Below are 13,374 nucleotides of genomic sequence, written 5' to 3' on the forward strand. Positions count from 1 at the left end.
TGTGTGTGTGTGTGTGTGTGTGTGTGTGTGTGTGTGTGTGTGTGTGTGTGTGTGTGCAGTGGTAGGGCTAACCCATACAGTGGTGGTCTCAGTGGTGGTCTCAGTAGTGGTCTCAATGGTCTCAGTGGTGGTCTCAGTGGTGGTCTCAGTGGTTTCAGAAATGAGGCGGTTTATTCTGGAACATGAAACGTGTTTAATTCATGGTCACTGGTTTTATAAAAAGTAATAAAATAGTGCACTTCTTAAACGTCTTCAGGTTTATCTACAACAGAGTCTGCTGTCAATAAAGTTTAAACACAAACAAAAAACTTTACACATGTACAGAGTCCAGATCCTTAAAAACAGGAAGATCTCAGGGGGGGTCAGAGTCCAGGTCTCACTGCGGAGCCTCGATGCCCAGCAGCGCCTCCAGAGGAACCCCCTCCAAAGGAACCCCCTCCAGAGGAACCCCCTCGGGGGTCTGGATCTGCATGGTGGTCCCGTCCGGCCCGTTCAGGATCACCATCCGGTCCCCGGGCTGCACCGTCAGGCCCCCCGTCTGGAGGTAGATCTGCTCCTCGGGGGGGGCGGACTCAGACCCTGGTCCCAGAACCTCCTCCTTCATCAGGGTCCGGGCCTCAGCGGGGGGGCAGGAGCTGAGAATCAGAATCAGAACCTTTATTGGTCCCACAGAGGGAACATGTACGTTGAGAGAGCTTCATGTTGACTAAGAAGCTGCAGAACAAAGTATTAAAGATAACAACAACAACAACAAATACACATCCTGTAACGGGAGAAACACCTGCAGATCTCATCAGAACCGGGTCACCTGATCTACCTGCAGGAGGGGGGGGGCAGCTCACCTGGAGGCGGAGTCAGAGACAGACTTCAAGGGGGAGGAGCCTGAGGGGCCAAACACTGGACCTGCACACAAACCAGACCAGGATCAGAGCGAGACACACCTGTCTGTACCTGACACATCACACAGGTGTGTACAGGTGTAGTGACAGATCACAGACACAGGGTCAGATAACATACAGACAGGTGTGTACAGGTGTAGTAACGGTCAGGTCCCTCACCTGTGACCCCGTTCTGCTGAACCCGGTTCTCCATCTTGAATCTCTTTGAGGGCGGCAGCATCTTTGAATTCTGGGAAATAGAGGTTAATTGAGCCAGGGTCAGGTAACTGATGTGTGTTACCTGAGAGTGTGCAGGTGAACTCACCTCCAGGTATCGTACGCTCTTATTGGTCAGACTGGGAGACGATCCAGGAAGTACCTTCATCCGGTTCACCTCATCTAGGATCCCAAGAGACCTGGCCACCTGTAGACACACACACACACACACACACACACACACACACACACACACACACACACACACACACACACACACACACACACACACACACACACACACACACACACACACACACACACACACACACACACACACACACACACACACACACACACACACACACACACACACACACACCACACACACACACACACACACACACACACACACACACACACACACACACACACACACACACACACACACACACACACACACACACACACACACACACACACACACACACACACACACACACACACACACACACACACACACACACACACACACACACACACACACACTTTTACTCCTGCTTTGCTCTCTAAAGCAACCTTGGGTCCCATGAAAGGCGCTATATAAATCTAAGCTATTATTATTACACACACACCTGAGTGTACGAGTCTGGATCACACCCCTCAGAATACACACACCTGAGCTCACACACACCTGCACCCACACACACCTGAGCCCACACACACCTGAGCTCACACACACCTGAGCTCACACACACCTGAGGCCTGTACTACGAAGCCGGATTTTCCTAACCTGGATATGTTTGAGTTAGCCGGTTGGCCCAATCCAAAACATACACGCTCTCGCTAAACTGTACTACGACGCTGGTTATCAAGTGGATCGCTCAAGCCAGCCGTGTCCTATCTAGTTAGGTGCGCGTTCACATGAAAGGGGTGGTATTTGGAGCATTCGACCAATCTCAAACACGGACAAGCGTACTGACAGCGCAGCGTCATACTTCCTGAATGAAAAGTGAACTTTAATATTAGTCAAATATGAAGAAGTTAAACTTTAAACATCCATGACTTAAACACTTTATCCAGGATAAAAGCCACATAGCTGCACCTGCAAGGTGAATACAGCTGGTAACAGAAAAAGCGTTTGAATGCGTACATTAACAGGTTTATGAAATCACTGCCCCGTCTAAGACACGATCTGACTTTAATTACATTTGACTCGAGTGTTTCGTCAACTTAATGTGTTGCTTAAAATAATACTTCTGCATACAGTATGTGACACTGTGAGTGTTGCACGGCCAGATACGGCTCAGCTGACTCAGATAAGGAAATATTATGATACATTATGATGTGATATGATATGAATGATAATGGCACACATCGACGTCTGCACTCGCAGTGCCGCGGACTGTACTTAATGTTACTCTGATCCGGTTACTTATGTTGTGGCAGATATTTAAGTAAGCTTTCTTAACGCTAATATTATAATAGTCAGATTGCTCTGAAGATGGGAGGGGATATTCTATTAATGTTCACGTTCACACAGTCAGTTGATTTTTGCCGGCCGTCTTTCCTGCAACGGCAGTTTTTCTGTATTTCCTCTATCCTGTAATATGACTTGATAGCTTTAAACTCCCACACGGAGCTCTGATTGGTCAGCAGGCGGTGCTTTCACTGAGTTGATCTCTTAGCCTGCAACCTAACCTGCTCCCGAGGAGGTTAGCCGCTCAGCATAAGTTACCATGGAGATCTAGCCCGCTAAAAAGAGAACCAGCGTCGTAGGACCGGAAAGCCCGAGTTTTCCCTGAAGTCAGCCGGCTTCGTAGTACAGGCCTCTGAGCTCACACACACACACCTGAGCTCACACACACCTGAGCTCACACACACACCTGCGCTCACACACACACCTGAGCTCACACACACCTGAGCTCACACACACCTGAGCTCACACACACACCTGCGCTCACACACACACCTGAGCTCACGCCCCCCCTCACCTCGATGTTGCGGACCTCCAGCGGCGCCCCCCCGGCCTGAGGACTGATGATGTAATCCTGCGCCGCCTGTCTCACCTGAGCCTGCAGAGACTCAAACTCTCGGTACATGTCAGGGAACCGAGTCGCTGCCCCCCCGTCCACCTGAGACAGGAAGTGAGGTCATCAACATGACAGCAGCTCTCATAACTGACAAATACACTACTAACTAAACATGTAGAGCAGTGTTTCTCAAAGTGTGGCCCCCCCTAGTGGTCCGTGAGGATATTGGGAACATTTCACATTTCAAATAAATAAATAATAAAGTGTGTCAGGTGGTCCAGGAGGGTTTTTCTATTGGTTAGAGGTCCTTGGTATGAACATGTTTGAGAAACACTTCTGTAGATCATGTGTGTGTACCTTAGCCAGCAGCAGCTCCCACAGACTGATCTTCTCTGAGAGTCGAGGGAGCAGAGCCTCCACCAGCTCCTGGTCCCCACACTGCTGCACCACCTGAACACACACACACGTCAGTCTGCACCCTGGTCAAAGAACAACCCTTTATTTGAGTCTTCACTTCCTGTTACCTCCTGCAGCCGCTCTCTCCTCCTCTCTGCCAGCTGCTCTGCTGTTGCCATGGTGACGGCCAGCTTCGGGGGTCTTCCGCGGCGACCCCGTCTGCTGACGAGCCCCCCCACCACCTCAGAGGACCAATCAGAAGCAGTTAGATAATGTCATGTAAATGGTCACACACACAGTCCAGTGTTTCCCACAGCATTTGATTATATTTGTGGGGGCACCGCACCCCCCCCCTCATACACAGTCACACACATTCATACACACCCCCCCCTCATACACAGTCACACACATTCATACACACCCCCCCTCATACACAGTCACACACATTCATACACACCCCCCCCTCATACACAGTCACACACATTCATACACACCCCCCCTCATACACAGTCACACACATTCATACACACCCCCCCTCATACACAGTCACACACATTCATACACACCCCCCCCTCATACACAGTCACACACAGTCACAGTCACACACAGTCGCATACAGTCACAGTCACACACAGTCGCATACAGTCACAGTCACACACATTCATACACAGTCACAGTCAGTCACAGTCACATACAGTCACAGTCACATACAGTCACATACAGTCACACACATTCATACACAGACACACATTCATACACAGTCACACACATTCATACACAGTCACATACAGTCACACACAGTCACACACAGTCACACAGTCACACACAGTCGCACACATTCATACACAGTCACACACAGTCACACACATTCATACAGTCACAGTCACATACAGTCACACACATTCATACACAGTCACACAGTCACATACAGTCACACAGTCACATACAGTCACACACATTCATACACAGTCACACAGTCACATACAGTCACACAGTCACATACAGTCACACACATTCATACACAGTCACACACATTCATACAGTCACAGTCACACACAGTCACACACATTCATACACAGTCACACAGTCACACACATTCATACACAGTCACACAGTCGCACACATTCATACACAGTCACAGTCAGTCACACAGAGTCACAGTCACACAGTCACACACAGTCACACAGTCGCACACATTCATACACAGTCACATACAGTCACACACATTCATACAGTCACAGTCGTCACACACAGTCGCACACATTCATACACAGTCACACACATTCATACACAGTCACATTCATACACAGTCACAGTCACACACATTCACATACAGTCACACAGTCGCACACATTCATACACAGTCACAGTCATACACAGTCACACACAGTCACATACAGTCACAGTCGCACACATTCATACACATTCATAGTCACACACATTCATACACATTCATACACATTCATACACAGTCACACACACACACACTTCTCAGTTTTCAGTGTTTTGCTATAGGAGTGTCTGCTGCTGGGATGGAACCCACAACCTTCTGGTTGAAAGACGACTTCCCTTCCTGTTACTGCAGGTGTGACTCACCTTTGGAGGCGGTCCCAGCACTCGGCCCCGCCCCCTCCCTCGGCCCCTCCCTCGGGGGCGTCCAGGTCCCCGGCGGGGGGGCAGGCCCCTGAGTCCTGCAGCTGGACCCCCCTCCACCTGAACAAAGATTAAACTGGTTAACACTCACAGGTAAACAGGTAGACAGATCTGAGCTGTGATTGGTTGACAGGCTCTCACTCGGCTTGTTGTCATGGCAACAGGTTTCTCCTCCTCCTCCTCCTCTTCCTCCTCTCTTCGTCCTGCCGTGGTCTCCTCTGGTTGGCTGTCGTCACTAAGGGGGCGTGGCGTGTCTCCGGGCGGATCAGGCTCTCCATGTGTTGGGTTCAGTCTGTAGTGACGGTTCAGGCCTCCCGCCCCGATGTAGGCTTTATCGCAGGTCTGGCAGCTGTGGGGGCGGGACTTGTGGCTGCAGGTGAGGGGGGGGGCGAGGCCTGGACCTCCCTCCTCCTCCTCGCTCAGGTCGGAATAATCGTCCGAGTCGGACTGGTGGCTGTCGGCCAGGTCCTCCGTCTTTATGAACTTGTAGTCTTTAGCTTTATACTTGGGGGGTCGGGAGACTCGCCCGGACCGAGTCTGCACCTTGGCTGCCTTGCTCTCTCTCTTCCTCTTCTTCTGCTCTTTGTCCCTCACAGGGGGGCGGGGGCTCTGTACCGGTTTAACGGGACTCTGTACCAGTTTAACGGGGCTCTGTACCGGTTTAACGGGACTCTGTACCGGTTTAACGGGACCCTGTACCAGTTTAACGGGACCCTGTACCAGTTTAACGGGACCCTGTACCGGTGTACTGGGACTCGTACTCGTTTTGATTAGCGGGATGCTAGCAGTCTTAGCTTCGGTCCTGATGACAGCAGGGGGCTGGACTCTGACAGGGGGCTTCTGACTGGAGGAGGGGGTCTGGCCTGTGAGCTTGTGGACCAATGGGAGCAGAGATCCTGGGACAGGGGCGGGGCTGTGGAGCAGCAGCTGGATGGGGGCGTCCCCCTGCTGCAGGAAGAACTGCTGACCCTGCTGGCCAATCACAGGCTGGAGGTGGAGGATCTGAGCGCTGCCATTGGCCGACAGCTTCACATGCGGATGATTAACAGCTACAATCCCTTGCTGGGGGGCGGGCCCAGACTTCACTTCCTGTTTGGAAGGAACCTGGATCTGGATCCTGACGGGCTCGGGCTGAAAGTAAAACAGAAGTTCTCAAACTCTGGTGTCAGGAGGGTCTGGCGTCAGGGGGTCTGATGTTAGGGGGTCTGAGGGTCTGACGTAGGGGGGTCTGACGTTAGGGGGTCTGAGGGTCTGACGTTAGGGGGTCTGACGTCAGGGGGTCTGATGTTAGGGGAGTCTGAGGGTCTGATGTTAGGGGGTCTGAGGGTCTGATGTTAGGGGGTCTGAGGGTCTGATGTCAGGGGGTCTGATGTTAGGGGGTCTGACGTCAGGGGGTCTGAGGGTCTGACGTTAGGGGGTCTGAGGGTCTGACGTCAGGGGGTCTGAGGGTCTGACGTTAGGGGGTCTGATGTTAGGGGGTCTGAGGGTCTGATGTTAGGGGGTCTGAGGGTCTGACGTCAGGGGGTCTGATGTTAGGGAGTCTGACGTCAGGGGGTCTGACGTCAGGGGGTCTGAGGGTCTGACGTTAGGGGGTCTGAGGGTCTGACGTTAGGGGGTCTGATGTTAGGGGGTGTGAGGGTCTGATGTTAGGGGTCTATGCAGCCATGTGCAGCTGTGAGCGCAGAGCGTGGAATTTGTTTCTATGTGTCTGCACAAGAAAGGCTCTTCAGGCTCTACAGGTGCATTTAGCTAAATCACCTTTATTGAACATACAGTAACACAAATACTACAAATACTACACATACTACACATCCACATAACAAACATGTATGCTATTTAATTATTTTAACCTGCTTTATTTGGGGGTGGACCTCACCTCCTCTAGGGTGGACCTCACCTCCTCTAGGGGGGACCTCCCCTCCTCTAGGGGGGACCTCCCCTCCTCTAGGGGGGTGGACCTCAAAACCTGCTTTTTAAAAATACGACTATTGGCCAAGACCAAGTCGTTTTTATCGTTTGAGGACCTGGAAAGGGTTATTAACGCCTTTGTTACCTCGAGGTTGGACTACTGCAACGCTCTGTACGTGGGTATGGACCAGGCGTCAATTAGACGCCTGCAGCTAGTCCAGAACGCAGCTGCATGTCTTCTCACTGGCCACAAAAAGCGTGACCACATCGCCCCAATTCTGGCCTCACTACACAGGCTTCCAGTTCGGTTCAGAATTGATTTTAAAATCCTTTTATTTGTTTTTAAAGCCCTAAATGGGCTGGCTCCGGCCTATATAGCTGAACTCCTCCAGTGCTACACCCCAGCCAGAGCTTTAAGGTCTGCTGACCAGCTGCTGCTGGTAGTGCCCAAGACCAGGCTCAAAACCCGAGGGCACCGAGCCTTCGCAGCAGCTGGCCCCAGGCTCTGGAACACTCTGCCCCTCCATGTGAGGTCGGCCCAGACCCTAGGGGTTTTTAAATCTACTCTTAAAACACACTTCTTCTCCCTGGCCTTTTAGTCAGAGCGGAGCACGACTCCTGACTTTAACCCTGTGTTTGATTTTTAAATATCTGTTTTTAAACATCTGTGTAATTTATTGTCTTTTATTGTGATTATAGAAATGTGTTTTTATGTGATTGTAGTTATTACATGTACAGCACTTTGGCCCGACCAAAAATCGCTTTTAAATGTGCTTTATAAATAAACCTTGATTTGATTTGATTTGATTTATTATTTTAATGTATACAAAATAAATAAATAAAAATACTTTTTTTTTTTTTTGGTACCTGGCTGGCGCCCCGTATACATATAGGGGAAACACTGATGTGTATTTATACACAGCCATGTGTATTTATACACAGCCATGTGTATTTATATACAGCCATGTGTATTTATATACAGCCATGTGTTGTCCTCATGATGAACCGATGAAGGCAGATGTTGAGCTCTTCAGAGGTCAGGTTGTTGTTATTGTTTACAGGTCAATAAATGTGAACATGTTGTTGTTTACAGGTTATTATGCTGTGATCTGGCTGAGTCTGACCCTGGTCTACAGGCTGCATTAACACAGAGAATAATCAACAGCTCAGGCAGCTTCAGGACCTGGACCTGGACCTGGACTAGGACCTGGAACAGAACCATGGTGATTTCTAACCTCCCCGTCTGACTCACCTTCTTCTGGATCACCTGCACCGAGCCTCCGGTCTGCATGGCCACCTGCTGGGCTGCAGTCTTCAGCTGCTGGGAGGCGTTCTTCAGGTTCTGCTGGGGGACCTGGACCTGCTTCAGGTTCTGCTGGGAGACCTGGACCTGCTTCAGGTTCTGCTGGGAGACCTGGACCTGCTTCAGGTTCTGCTGGGGGACCTGGACCTGCTTCAGGTTCTGCTGGGAGACCTGGACCTGCTTCAGGTTCTGCTGGGGGACCTGGACCTGCTGCTGGGACTTGGTGACCTGGTTGATGACCTGCTGCAGCTGGCTGGGGTCCAGAGCTGTGTTGTGGGTCGTGGTGGTTCTGAGCAGCTGGCTCTGATGCAGCAGCTGGGCCGCCTCGCTGTCAGAGACCTGGACCACCTGCTGCTGGGTCAGCTGCTCCAGCAGGGCCTGCTGCTCCTCAGCCGTCAGACCCGACCCCTCCACCAGGCTGCCGTCTGCCTGCACGTAGATGATGGTGGTGTTGGCCAGGTCTGGACCCAGCCCGGAGAACTCTGAGCCCAGCAGGAGGGTCTGTTCTGGGCAGCTCTGCAACAAGTCCACCAGCTGGGCTCCAGACCCTGCTGCTAAACTGTCCATGGGCTGGGTTCTCTCAGAACCGGACTCTGATACCTCCATAAGCTGGGTGCTCTCAGAACCGGACTCTGATACCTCCCCGGGCTGGGTGCTCTCGGAGGGGGTCTCTGACGGTGCTCTCTCCCCGGGCTGGGTGCTCTCAGAGGGGGTCTCTGACGGTGCTCTCTCCCCGGGCTGGGTGCTCTCAGAGGGGGTCTCTGAAGGTGCTCTCTCCCCATGCTGGGTGCTCTGATCCCCGGACTCTGACGGTGCTCTCTCCCCGGGTTTGGAGCTCTGATCCTCGGTCTCTGGCGGTGCTCTCTCCACGGGTTTGGAGCTCTGATCCTCGGTCTCTGACGTTGCTCTCTCCCCGGGTTTGGAGCTCTGATCCTCGGTCTCTGACGGTGCTTTCTCCCCTGGATTGGAGCTCTGATCCTCGATCTCTGACGGTGCTCTCTCCCCTGGTTTGGAGCTCTGATCCCCGGACTCTGACGGTGCTCTCTCCCCGGGTTTGGAGCTCTGATCCCCGGATGTTTTTCTCCAGGAGGGACCGCTGTCCGCCATGTTGTTGGCTGTGAGGCTAACCGTTAGCAGAGACTGGCGGCTGATGGGGGGGGTCTAAAGGGGGATCGGGTCTTCCTGATAGGGGGAGGATATCACCGAGTATTACCGTTTATTACCCGTGTGTACCGGTAATTAAAAGGCTCATTGGGAAGGGGCAGATTAACGGACCCGGTTACCGGAGCAGCTAACGGTTAGAGAACTAGCTTAGCTTTAGCTTTAGCCGCCAGAGGGAGATCCCGAACTGGATCCACCGGACCGGACCGTCTGGGCTTCATGTGGGATATTTTAATGCTTATATTCATATTTACATGTTTCTGTGAGTTATTTTAACTTGGGGGGGTTGTCCCAGAATATGAATTCATGAAGTTAGATATATGTTTAACTGTTCATTTTAATAAAGAAGATTTAAAGTAAACAGATCATTTATATCTTGTGCCAGTTTCCAGGTTTTCCAGCCAGCAGCGCCTGAGTTACCGCTTCCGGTCCTTCTTTATAAATGTATTTATAGATAGATAAGATAATAAAACTACACAGGTCTGTGGGTTAGAGGAACGAAGAAAATATAAATAAAGTATACATAATTTAAAGTAAGGAATAAATCTATTCTAACGACATGTTGAGTGGGCAGGGATCGAACCGACGAACTTCCGGTTGAAGACTCAGTCAAACACAACAGCTGTAGGGGAGACAGACAGACAGACAGTCAGTCAGACAGACAGACAGTGAGACAGACAGACAGACAGTGAGACAGACAGACAGACAGTCAGTCAGTCAGACAGACAGACAGTGAGACAGACAGTCAGACAGACAGTCAGACAGAGAGACAGACAGTCAGACAGACAGTCAGACAGTTAGTCAGACAGACAGTCAGACAGACAGATAGACAGACATACAGACAGTTAGTCAGACAGACAGTCAGACAGACAGACAGACAGACAGACAGTTAGTCAGACAGACAGACAGACAGACAGTCAGACAGACATACAGACAGATAGACAGACAGACAGACAGTCAGTCAGTCAGACAGACAGACAGTGAGACAGACAGTCAGACAGTCAGTCAGATAGACAGACAGACAGACAGCCAGTCAGACAGAGAGATAGACAGTCAGACAGACAGTCAGACAGTTAGTCAGACAGACAGTCAGACAGACAGACAGACAGATAGACAGACATACAGACAGTTAGTCAGACAGACAGACAGTTAGTCAGACAGACAGACAGTCAGACAGTCAGACAGATAGATAGACAAAGAGACAGTCAGATAGACAGTCAGTCAGTCAGTCAGACAGACAGATAGACAGTCAGACAGTCAGTCAGACAGACAGACAGACAGATAGACAGACAGTCAGACAGACAGACAGACAGATAGACAGACAGTCAGATAGACAAACAGTCAGTCAGACAGTCAGTCAGACAGACAGTCAGTCAGACAGGCAGACAGACAGTCATTCAGACAGACAGTCAGACAGACAGACATACAGACAGTCAGTCAGACAGACAGTCAGTCAGACAGACAGACAGTTAGACAGACAGTCAGACAGACAGTTAGTCAGACAGACAGTCAGACAGACAGACAGACAGTCAGACAGACAGACAGACAGTCAGATAGACAAACAGACAGTCAGACAGACAGTCATACAGACAGTCAGTCAGACAGTCAGTCAGACAGACAGACAGACAGACATACAGACAGTTAGTCAGACAGACAGTCAGACAGACAGACAGACAGTTAGTCAGACAGACAGTCAGACAGACAGATAGACAGACATACAGACAGTTAGTCAGACAGACAGTCAGACAGACAGACAGTTAGTCAGACAGACAGTCAGACAGACAGACAGACAGACAGACAGACAGTCAGTCAGATAGACAGTCAGTCAGTCAGACAGGCAGATAGACAGTCAGACAGACAGTCAGACAGACAGACAGACAGTCAGTCAGATAGTCAGTCAGACAGACAGAGAGACAGTCAGACAGACAGACAGTCAGTCAGATAGTCAGTCAGACAGACAGAAAATCAGTCAGTCTGATAGTCAGATAGACAGACAGACAGACAGTCAGTCAGTCAGTCAGACAGACAGGATGATGTAAACACCAGCTCTTCATCACGGTGAGTCTGTGATGCTAACGTTAGCTGCTACAGCTGCTTCTCTATGATGCTAACGAGAGACAGCTCTTTATTGTGAGTTATTTTACATTCAGTTACATCAGGAAGTGACTCGGTGCTGCTGTTAGCATGTTAGCATGTCTGTTACCGGCTGTCAGACTCCAGGAGAGGAGCTAACGGAGCTAATATGCTAACAGCCTCCCCTCAACAACAGACAGTTTAACCCGGCTTTATCCCGGTTTTAACCCGGGATACAGTCTCTGTTCTGCTGGGGCTGAGATCAGGTCTGTGTTGCTGTTCTTATATCTGCATTTTAATATCTGCTCCACAGCTCTTTATATGATCTTAATGATAAACTGTTAGATCTGTGCAGTGTGTTGACGCCCTGCTTCCATCAGGAGAGACAGTGCTTTTCCTTTATCATGTTAATATTGTCCTTTATACAGTCTATGGTTTCCACTATGGTGATGGTTTCAGAGTGTTCTGTACAGTAAGACCAGTCGAGCACTATGGGGATGGTTTCAGAGTGTTCTGTATGTAGGTTCTTAATGCAGGTTCTTAATGCAGGTTCTAAATTGACTTTCAGGACCAGTTGAGTCCAACAGAAACATGGCCGCCCCCCCGCCGTCTGTCCTGAGGGAGTTCTGCCCGCTGTACTATCTGCTGAACGCCATCCCAGCCAAGGTACTGACCCAAACCAGGCCAAGGTACTGACCCAGACCAGGCCCAACCAGGCCAAGGTACTGACCCAAACCAGGCCAAGGTACTGACCCAAACCAGGCCCAACCAGGCCAAGGTACTGACCCAAACCAGGCCAAGGTACTGACCCAAACCAGGCCAAGGTACTGACCCAAACCCCAGACCGATAGCTGTCTCTCATGGACAGGAGGTATTTTCAGTATTATTGATGTCTTATGGGGGGGTTATCTGTCTGTCCAGGTAGAGAGGAAGGGGGGGGGGTTATCTGTCTGTCCAGAGGGGGGGGGTTATCTGTCTGTCCAGGTGGAGAGGGGTACACAGCGTCAGTGTTGATCCTCCAGTTCAGCCCATTGTCTTATGCGGCTTTCACACCAGCGCTTTCCCCTTTCTAGCTCCTAGCTAGAGCTTTTCTGGTTCAGCTCCGGTTTCCCTTTTCAGCTCCCGCTCTGTTCACACCGCCCAGAGCTGCCGCTGCTGCGTCATGACGTCACCGTTTACATCGCTGATTTTCTCCCCAACGGAGGTCACAACAACAACAACAACAACGGGGGACTGCGTCGGGTCGATGATCGTGTTGCTTTTAATCATACGAAGCCAGATTAAATTAAATAACGACTTCTCCAACCTTATGCTTTTCTCCAGAGTGCCGTGGTTCATTGTTTATTAATGTGTTTCAGCGGCATTTACCGACCGCTGCAGTGCTGGCTGCTCTTCCACGGGAGTTTATTCTCCCGTTAGCTCCGGGTTAGCTCACACGGCTCTAAAGTATTCACTGTCTGACTGTCACACAAGCAGCTGATACATATCCCCAGTTCCCCTTAAGTGAATGTGTGTCAGTCTGAATTGACGCTGTTTGGCATCACAACGCTGTTATGAAAGTTTCTCTGGTATAACATGGGTGATGTTAGCATAGCAACCGAAGCTAAACTGACTACTTGCTAAGCCGTTTTCTACAGGCACTTTTTACCGGCGTATTTTTCATTATGATTCTACTTGTGATAGTCGGACATGACAAGTGCAGCCCATGTATTGATTCCATCCGATAGCTGCTATAATAACAAACAAAACGTCT

The 13,374-nt window shown here is 50.4% G+C and overlaps 2 protein-coding genes across 5 annotated transcripts in view; one reads left to right on the forward strand and one right to left on the reverse strand.

Moving 5' to 3' along the window:
• Nucleotides 1-169: 169 nt before the first annotated feature.
• Nucleotides 170-9,937, reverse strand: znf839 (zinc finger protein 839). Of its 4 annotated transcripts, none has more exons than XM_034129068.1 (11): nt 8,595-9,937; nt 8,337-8,534; nt 5,318-6,307; nt 5,120-5,236; nt 3,652-3,765; nt 3,485-3,577; nt 3,089-3,229; nt 1,204-1,302; nt 1,059-1,128; nt 843-903; nt 170-635 (listed from the first exon to the last, which is right to left on the reverse strand). In XM_034129068.1, exons 1-11 carry the CDS (start codon nt 9,492-9,494, stop codon nt 377-379), a joined length of 3,042 nt encoding a protein of 1,013 aa, XP_033984959.1. In that variant the 5' UTR covers nt 9,495-9,937; the 3' UTR covers nt 170-376. The 4 variants fall into 4 exon arrangements, with proteins under 4 accessions (XP_033984959.1, XP_033984958.1, XP_033984957.1 ...); XM_034129067.1 differs by having other exon boundaries at nt 8,337-8,444; nt 8,475-9,937; XM_034129066.1 differs by having other exon boundaries at nt 8,337-9,936.
• A 1,562-nt stretch (nt 9,938-11,499) lies between these two features.
• Nucleotides 11,500-13,374, forward strand: part of tecpr2 (tectonin beta-propeller repeat containing 2) — a 31,999-nt gene continuing 30,124 nt past the window's right edge. The window contains 2 exon segments of the mRNA XM_034129070.1: nt 11,500-11,606; nt 12,190-12,287. Coding sequence (XP_033984961.1) covers nt 12,213-12,287 — 75 coding nt within the window. The 5' untranslated portion in view covers nt 11,500-11,606; nt 12,190-12,212.

Source organism: Trematomus bernacchii, unplaced genomic scaffold (assembly GCF_902827165.1).
Source record: "Trematomus bernacchii unplaced genomic scaffold, fTreBer1.1, whole genome shotgun sequence".
In the NCBI taxonomy this organism is placed as follows: Eukaryota; Metazoa; Chordata; class Actinopteri; order Perciformes; family Nototheniidae; genus Trematomus; species Trematomus bernacchii.